The sequence below is a fragment of the Phlebotomus argentipes genome, unplaced genomic scaffold (genome assembly GCF_947086385.1).
Source record: "Phlebotomus argentipes unplaced genomic scaffold, Phlebotomus argentipes genome assembly scaffold_4, whole genome shotgun sequence".
NCBI lineage: Eukaryota > Metazoa > Arthropoda > Insecta > Diptera > Psychodidae > Phlebotomus > Phlebotomus argentipes.
In genome coordinates, this window is record NW_026776174.1 from 2,312,580 (window position 1) to 2,320,812 (window position 8,233).

At 49.2% G+C, this 8,233-nt stretch overlaps 2 protein-coding genes across 3 annotated transcripts; one reads left to right on the forward strand and one right to left on the reverse strand.

Moving 5' to 3' along the window:
• The first annotated feature begins 112 nt into the window (after positions 1-112).
• On the forward strand, positions 113-972 carry LOC132258700 (probable peptidyl-tRNA hydrolase 2). Its single transcript, XM_059756128.1, has 3 exons — positions 113-203; positions 265-537; positions 604-972. The coding sequence occupies exons 2-3, from the start codon at positions 388-390 to the stop codon at positions 970-972; spliced, it is 519 nt and encodes a 172-aa protein (XP_059612111.1). The 5' UTR covers positions 113-203; positions 265-387.
• LOC132258697 (transcription initiation factor TFIID subunit 1) lies at positions 964-8,108 on the reverse strand. 2 transcript variants are annotated; one of them, XM_059756124.1, is made up of 7 exons: positions 7,736-8,108; positions 6,682-7,675; positions 6,325-6,617; positions 2,372-6,267; positions 2,141-2,236; positions 1,522-1,668; positions 964-1,451 (listed from the first exon to the last, which is right to left on the reverse strand). In XM_059756124.1, exons 1-7 carry the CDS (start codon positions 7,873-7,875, stop codon positions 1,087-1,089), a joined length of 5,931 nt encoding a protein of 1,976 aa, XP_059612107.1. In that variant the 5' UTR covers positions 7,876-8,108; the 3' UTR covers positions 964-1,086. The 2 variants fall into 2 exon arrangements, with proteins under 2 accessions (XP_059612107.1, XP_059612108.1); XM_059756125.1 differs by lacking the exon at positions 2,141-2,236.
• Between the last annotated feature and the right edge of the window lie 125 nt (positions 8,109-8,233).

The following is an 8,233-nucleotide window of genomic DNA, read 5'->3' on the forward strand; positions in this document are numbered from 1 at the left end:
TTAAATAATACAGTATATATTTTTAATTTAAGGAACTTTTTACTTGATTAATCTTTGCATTCATTTTGAATTTTAAGCGGGAATAAAAATATCCCATTTCGACTTGAAAAATATCCCCATTTCGCCCAAATTCGCCGCGCATGTTGACTTTCGCCGAAAGAATAATTTGTTGCTGTGAAAATTGCGTTTTCTCTATAATCTAGGTGAAAATCTAGTGAAACGCGCTTGATAATCAAATAACAGCTAACTCTGCATAATTTTCAGCCGAGGGGAAAGTGAAAATTGCCTATTTATCGTCAATTTTCACTGTATTGGGTGACAAGTGAGGTTAAGTCTGTCCGCAAGTGTGCGTGCACATCTCACAATTTGACGAAATTCCCCGTGATTATGACGCTACCTGTGGACGCATCAGCGCTGGTGAACGGAGCAGCGATTCTCTTATCGTTTATCGCCGGCTACAAATACGCCCAAATGGTGTCTGAGAGGAAGTGTCGCGAGCAGAAAGACGAGGCGTGCGGAATGGACAGAGACACTCCGGTAAACAAAAGTATTAGATTTCCTATGGTGACTTTGCTTCACACATTCCTTCTCATTTCTCCGCAGATCTTCCGTGACAACGGAGAGTACAAGATGATCTTGGTGGTGAGGAATGACCTGAAGATGGGAAAGGGGAAAATAGCCGCTCAATGTGGTCATGCTGCCGTTGGAGCTTTCCAGACTGCCATGAAGAGAGTTCCTCACATTGTGCGCCGATGGGAGAATTCCGGCTGTGCTAAGATCGCCGTGAAGGTGGAAACGGAGGAAGAGATGATGCATCTGCGCAGGAAGGCAGACAGCATGAGGCTCACCACGTGCCTCATTCGCGATGCCGGACGCACACAAATCGAGCCAAACAGCAAGACAGTCCTGGCCATCGGACCAGCACCGTGCCATGAAGTCGATCAAGTCACAGGGCACTTGAGATTGCTCTAGAATTCCGTGTATTTCCCAACACACAAGTGATTCTCAACTCGCATAGAAACAGAAAATAATAATGGAGAGAAGATTCGGACTTACAGGAAGCAATGCGGCGGCGGCGGAGTGATCTTAGAACCACAAATCACCCTCATTGTTGTCCATATTGGGCTCATCCTTCGTGATGCTCAGGATAAGGTTGTTGTCCTCTTCGTCTGTGTCCGAGATGGCTAAATCATCCTGGATCGCGACACTTGGGTTCACCATCACGGCAGGCTCTTCGACAGTCACCGGAATCTCCGGCGGCACCTCCAGGAGCGGCTGAGAAGGTCGCAAAGGCGCCGCAGACGTGCTCGATGTCATCCCCAAGAAGTCCGACGGATCGTAATTTGGATCCATGTCAATCGACTCATCCTGGGGCTGATTGTAGAAGCCAATGCCACTGAGCTGCACCATCGCTTCCGCCGCTTGCTGACTGTCATCATCACCGTGCACACCTGCAAATTCACACACAGCAACCATTTAAAACATCCTGTGACCACAGAAGAGCCACAAAGAAAGCCTCACCAATTGAATTTCCTCCACCTCCGCCGCTTACAACCGAACCACTGCGATTCAGACCCTCTCCCTGGGCTAAAGTCTCCACAACGCTCTCGTGCTCATTGTCACTTCCCACCTCCTCGAACTCCTCGTCGTCCGTGGAGTATTGCAAATCTTAGATGGGAAAGAGAAGGAAATTAGCACAAAGCAACTAAAGGATCTCGAAGATTGGGTACAAGAGACAGATTTTTAACACGCAAAATAATACAGAAATAAGAAAAATCATACATTATCGCACATCCCATTCTAAAATGTCGCTCTTGCGCTTCATTCATCAAATCAGTTATGAACAAAATTCAACGTTTTGTATGAAAATTTGATCAATAAACTGAAATTAATCGGGAAACTATATATTCTTACATAGAAAGAGAGAAAGATAGCGAAGCATTACAATAATAATAATAATACTTCTCTAAGTGCTATTGAGACTAAAGATAAGAAAATCTACCACTAAAAACCATGCAATGCTTTTGGAATGCGATGCGCCGGAATGAGTCAAAGAAGAAACCAATCAAACAATAATCATGAAAATACAAAAGATGGGATTTACAAAGGGTGGGAGGAAAATAAAGATAGAAAAGCTCACCTTCTTCCAAATACGTATTTTGTGTACTACTTAAATTTGAAGTGTGGCTGTCTTTACGCGGACGTCCACGACCTCGTTTCATGCCCCACAATTTAACTATAAAAATAAACCATGTCCATAGAAAATGCCATTTCTTCAGTTATGCACAAAAAGTCATGCAACAGTATAAGAAAACAGAAGGAAAAAAAGGAAAGACATTATTCACCACCCGAGAAAAGTGTCGGAACTCACCGTCTTCAACTGTGTCTCTGGCCTTCCTCGGTCTTCCGCGGCCGCGCTTCACCTCGGGCAGCGCCGGAATGATCTGGGGCCCCAGAGAGCGCGACGACTGTGGGTCTGCGGACGCGGCGGATGTCGGCCTCTCGCTCGCCTCAATGTCCACATACTCCTCGGCTGAGCTGTTGCCACGCGTCTCCTGCTCATCATCCGCCCAGGATGCGTCCAGTTCCGCCTCATTGCGCGCCCTCTCTTGCACCTGTGCAATATTCCCCTCCAGATGGGCACAGTGCTCGCCAAACTCATCCAGAGCATTCCTGGCGCAGTCCAGAATGAGCTTCGCCTGCTTCGTAAAGTTGGACTCACTGCCATTATACTGCTCACAATTCCGTGCTATTAGCTCCACATCCTGAAGGAACTCCTCCCTGGAGTGGTACTTATGCGCTGCAATCTTCTTCGTGATCGTCTCCAGATCCATGGGCCGCTTAATGACAGTGTAGTAGTCCTTCACCTGCTTCTTGTTGACAGGCTTGAGGAACGGCCACGCCTCCTGCATCACCTTCAGCTTGTTCGTCATCAGCTTCTCGAAGATGAACGACAGCGCCACCTGATCATCATCATCGAGCAGCGGATTGATCGCCTTCTCCAGCCTCATCAGACGCTCCTCCTTCTCCGCCAACTTGTCCACACACTTCTGCAGCATCCTCTGAGCCGCTATGGTCAGCAGATTCTTCGGCCCATTGTACACTGTTGAGTTCTCCACAATCTGATTCACATCCGCGAGGAACTCTTCTCTACTCTGATATCTCTTCTGCCGCAGATTCTCCCTGATGGTCTGCAAGTCCATCGGTCTCTGCACGATTCTGTAGTAATCAGGCACTAACTTAGCATTCACCGGAAACATGAAGGGTTGCACATCTGGCAAATCTCGCATATCGTTCAGAATCTGCTCCAGGATCGACGAAAGAACAACCACAGGATCCGTGCGACGTCGATTGGCCGTCTTGTTGTGCCTCAAATAGTCACAGTGAACATCCAGACCGGCGCGTCTCTTCCTCCTTCCCACGGCATCCTTGGGCACCTTCAGCAGCAACGTGCGACGCTTCACATCCTCATGACGCTTCAACAACTTCCCGCTCAGCTTCACCTTCGTCCCGTCCACATTCACGAGATCCTCATCATCGGCATTCAGCTCCTTCTCAATCTCCTCCTCCTGTTCCTCCGTCAGAGCCACATTGAGCGGTGGCGTGGGTCCTGGCGCCCCCGTGTACAGCGGACAAGCCTTGTTGGTCCTCATGTGACCCACCTGACCGCAGGCGCCGCACTTCAGCTTCAAATCCTGCTTGAACTTGGTCTTCCGCCTCGGCGGACTAATATCCTTGCTGCTGTTGGGAATCGTGGGCGTGTGACTGGGCGTTGGACCACTACTGTGCGAACTAACACTGCCCCGATCGCCCAGACTGATGGGATTCCCAGGCGTCGAATGAAGATGACTCATCATGCCCACCTTCTCCTGATTTCTCCTGATGCGCCTCAGCTGCTCCTGAATCCTCCTCTTCTCTCGCTTCATCTCCTCCTTCTGTGCCTCATCCAGTGTGGCGAAGCTCTTGATGAAGGAGTCATCCTTTGTCGTCCTGATCTTTATGTATGCATCAATTACCGGCTGTCGACGGACAATTTCCGCACGCGTAAACTCCTTCCCTTCGGCATTTTTAAATGTCCTGGTGATCTTTAGAATCCTTCCCGTCTGAGGATTGTTCAAATTGGCCGCCTGTTCATCCTCTTTCTTCCCTTTAGCTCCCTTCGGTGTGCCTCCTTGCTCCTCCATGATCTTCTTCAGCAGCTCCTGACGCTCCTGCTCTTCACGCTCCAGAGACAGCTGCGTTGAGGTCTTCTTGTTGGCCAGCATGTTCTCCAAATTCTTTCCCAACTCCTCCAAATCTGACTCCTCAGACGCCGTGGACTCACCCTCGTCCGTCGAGAGAACTTCCTCACTTGCCAGGACGCGATTCTGCAGATCAAAGATCCTCTGACACTCTTCCTTGTAGCGCTCCTGATGTTCCGCAATGGAAAATCGGTTTCCACGAGAGAACTTATCCATTCCCTCCTCACCAGCTTTGGCCTTCTCAGTGGACAACGTTCTCACCACATCAATAACCTCCCATCGAGACAGCTTCTTGATCTCCTCCTCGGGCACCTGGAATTTCCTCAGCAGTGCTTTGGCATTGTTCAAAGAAAGTCTCCTCAAATCAGCATCCGTTCCCGTTACTGTCCTCTTCGGCTGACTCTCCTGCTCCTCCTTCGTCTGTGTTGGCTTATTGGGCACACGAACGTAGGAGAATCCCTCACCACAGCCTGTCGGATCTGCAGGACCGGTGAGTTGAAGCAAACACTTTCCCCTCATGGCTTGAATGTAGGCTCTCGTTGTATTCCAAGGCGCCACCTTCACCTCATCGTCCATCTTCAGCTGCATCTCCTCATCGTCATCCTCTTGCTGCGCAAAGATAAACTTCTCCCCATAACCGGCATCCTTCAGTCTCTGTTCAGCCGCAATCATGCTAAAGTACGCACAACATTGCTCCGGAGACACCATCGAGCGAATCTCCTCCTCACTGGGCAGCCGAAACTCCGGCTTAATCACCCACCAGTTGGAATCCATGCCGGTCCTCTTGAAGTCAGCACACTGCTTCAGTCTCTTCCTGATGCTGCTCTCACTGTGCGCCGGAAAAGCCTTCTTGATGTCATCCATGCGAATCCTTCGCGGATTGTCCGAACTCTTCCAGAACAATCGATAGATGAACACCTGCAGGAAGTCCCTGACGAAGTTATTCGCCCTCTTGCTGTTCGGCCCGAACACCTCGTACAGCGGACACTGCTGTCCAGCCGTGAACAGCGAGTCAATCTCACGGATGAAGTAAGTGTTCCGCGTGCGGATGAGCAGGAAGTCCGACGAATTGATGTTGTGCGGATAAATTGGAGCACGATACATGTTATTCTCCACAGCTTGGATGACATGACCCGGCGCCAGGATGCCCAAGAATGGACTCGTGTGGGCATAAGCCACTTCGCCGTACTTATATTCTGGTGGTCCAGAATCCTTGGCCGCCTTCCTCTTGTAGTAGTTCTTGATCTTCGAGCACATTCCCACCTGATTCATCAGCGGCGGATGCTCCTCGCAGAACTCCACCAGAATCATCTCTCCATCACGTCCCGTGAGATCCTCTGGGTTTCGCATGAAGAACACATCTCCACCACCCGAAGCGATTCTCTCCAACTCCCTCTGTTTTGCCTTCTTGCGAATGTGTTTCAGCAGAGGCAACACAGGATGCGGGATCGATGCCGCCAGTGCTCCGTGAGAGTACTTCTTCATCGGTGGCCTGTGGAAACTCCTCAGCTTCATTGGTCCCATATGAGTGGGAATAAATGGCGATCTGAGTTCCACAACGGGCGTCGAGTGTTGAATAAGATTGCCTCCGCCCACTTTGAGTCTGAGAGTCGTCTCTGAAGACTTCGCCTGGTAGAACACATCATTTGAGATGTTGTAAGGATCGCGATCTGGCGATTTTGGTGGCGGTGGCGGAGTGTCCTCTTGCAAAACATTAATCACTCCCGCCTTTCCGAGCAGAATCTTTGACTTCTTCACGTGCGGATGGGGTATCTTGACCTTCGGCGGTGGTCCAGTATTCTTCTGCACCTTTGACGGATCAATATCATCGGGAATCCCAAGAATGATATTCTCATCATTGGGATCCAGAGTCAAAACTTTAGGTTTCGGCACTTTTTCCATGGATTCTGCATCCCAAATCACTTCATCCTCCCATTTGCTGTACACCAACTCTTCATTCTCCACCGGAAAGATGCTGTACCAGGTGTCATCCGCCTCCTCGGGCTTCTGGAGCATCAGAGATATCCTGAAAATACGCAATTTGACAAGGAATCTCATTGATATCACACTTTGCACTACTCACATTTGCGATTTGCTCATCTTCCCACTCTGGGAGTTGCCCATCTTCGTGCCTGGCAGAGGAGTGGTCACAGGAAGCACCTTTCCAGTGTGACTGAAGGCTCCTGCTGTCCTCGAACCACTCGAAGGCAACCACCCCGCTGCATTTGTCTTCGAGTTGAGCTTCTGCAACACTTTGTGCTTGATATCATTGCCATCCCACACAACATCGTCTTCCCAGTGGAGTTGAGAAACCATCAAATAAGCATCATCAGGAATTGGTTCGCCATTAATCACAATCTCCTCTCTCTTCTGCGTCTACAATTCGAGAAGCATCGCGCATTAAATTCAAGCAATCTAATAGCCTAGCTGACAAAATCACCTCATCTCGCATCTTGAAGCCATAATTGAATCCTTCTCCAGAGTCTGCTACCTCCAGCATATCATACCACACCTGAGCTGGCCCAAATCTCCAATCCGCAACCTTTGGCTTGTTGTCACCGGCTTCGCCCGTCTCCGGAGACTTTTCATTGATCGCATCCGTGATCTCACTCAGCAGTTTCTCCTCATCATCCGAGCACAATTCCTCCTTTGTCGGCGATGGAGCGAAATTTAAATACCACCCACGGAACTTCTTAGGCTCATCTGTGTCTGAAGTCGAGTCTGATCCCTCCTTCTTCACTCCATCTCTCGACTGTTTGCGCTTTCTGCGCCTCTTCCGGACACTTCTCCAGATCTGTGGCAAACTTGACGGCTTTCCAGGGCCGAAAAGTCGTGAGAATCTCAACACTTTGTCGGGACGAAAGTCCGGGAATAGCTCTCGAACGTCCACATTGGCATATTTTGAGGGAAGCATCGCCGCCAAGGGTGTGTCCAGCTTCTTATCTCCCGACAGATCCACTTTCTCTTCCTTCACCTCAACCTTCGCCTCCAGCTCACCCTCTCCAGATGCTGTCTTCTGCGGAGCACTTGGAGGCGGCATCAGTGCCTTGTCGTCAGAAGAAACAGATGCACTGCCAGAGTTTCCATTCTCCACTGGCTTGTCGTCGTCAATCTTCACGGCAGCGTCTGAAGAACCGCTCTCAACTGCCACTTTATTCACCGGAATGGCGTCCTCAATATCATAGTCATCCTCAGGATTGTCCTTCTCTGCCTCCGACGGTTCAATTGTCACCGGCAAGTCTTCAGCCAACTCATTTATGTCAGAGTAATCTATCGCCGTGTCGGCTTTGGTGGTGAAATCCTCCTCAGTTGTGTCGTCTTCAGATTCTTGGCGACGAAACTCATCGCCACTGTCATCATCTCCAGAGCTTCGGCGACTGCTCTTATCGCTCGGAAGACTAATCACTTCGCTCAGAAGAGCATTAAGGCCCAATCTGAAAGGAAACCGGGAGTTAAACACAATTTATATTGGTGTGATTCGCGTGTCGACAAACCTGGAGAGAGATGCAAGTTGTCGCTTTGATTCACTGTCAAAGATGTCCTCCTCCAGTCGCCCGGAAGAATCAATGTTCCCAAAGAGGAATCCCGTGAGATCCACCTCATTTCTATCATCTGTATCACTATCATTATCCATTTCTCTTGCTTTCCGTACTTTGTTTACGTTTTGATACAGACAAAAGTGTGGTTAGAGTTGTCACTCCATATATTTCAGAATTTTGATTAAACTAGCACATTTAAGAGTCAAAACACATGTGATAATGAGAGAACGTACGCTTATGCAAAGATTCCAAGTGTTTTAGTTGCGTAAAACTAAGTCTTTCCTTAGTTTTTAGGGAATTTTCTCAGAGAATAACACCCAGCGACACCAACAAGAAAAAAAAATTCGCCGACTGAAACGTCAAAAACTCGCCGAGCCGCTTTGTGACGGTGTCCCACGACTGTCCCAATTCGCCCCAGGGTCGCATTCCCTCCAAAATCAAGCCGCAGAGCAG

Coding starts and splice junctions, on each gene's coding strand:
- LOC132258700 (XM_059756128.1), top strand. CDS start 388: ATGACGCTACCTGTGGACGCATCAGCGCTGGTGAACGGAGCAGCGATT. Junction 538..603: donor GAATGGACAGAGACACTCCG/GTAAACAAAAGT, acceptor ATTTCTCCGCAG/ATCTTCCGTGACAACGGAGA.
- LOC132258697 (XM_059756124.1), bottom strand. CDS start 7,875: ATGGATAATGATAGTGATACAGATGATAGAAATGAGGTGGATCTCACG. Junction 7,676..7,735: donor CAACTTGCATCTCTCTCCAG/GTTTGTCGACAC, acceptor GTTTCCTTTCAG/ATTGGGCCTTAATGCTCTTC. Junction 6,618..6,681: donor GCTTCAAGATGCGAGATGAG/GTGATTTTGTCA, acceptor CTCGAATTGTAG/ACGCAGAAGAGAGAGGAGAT.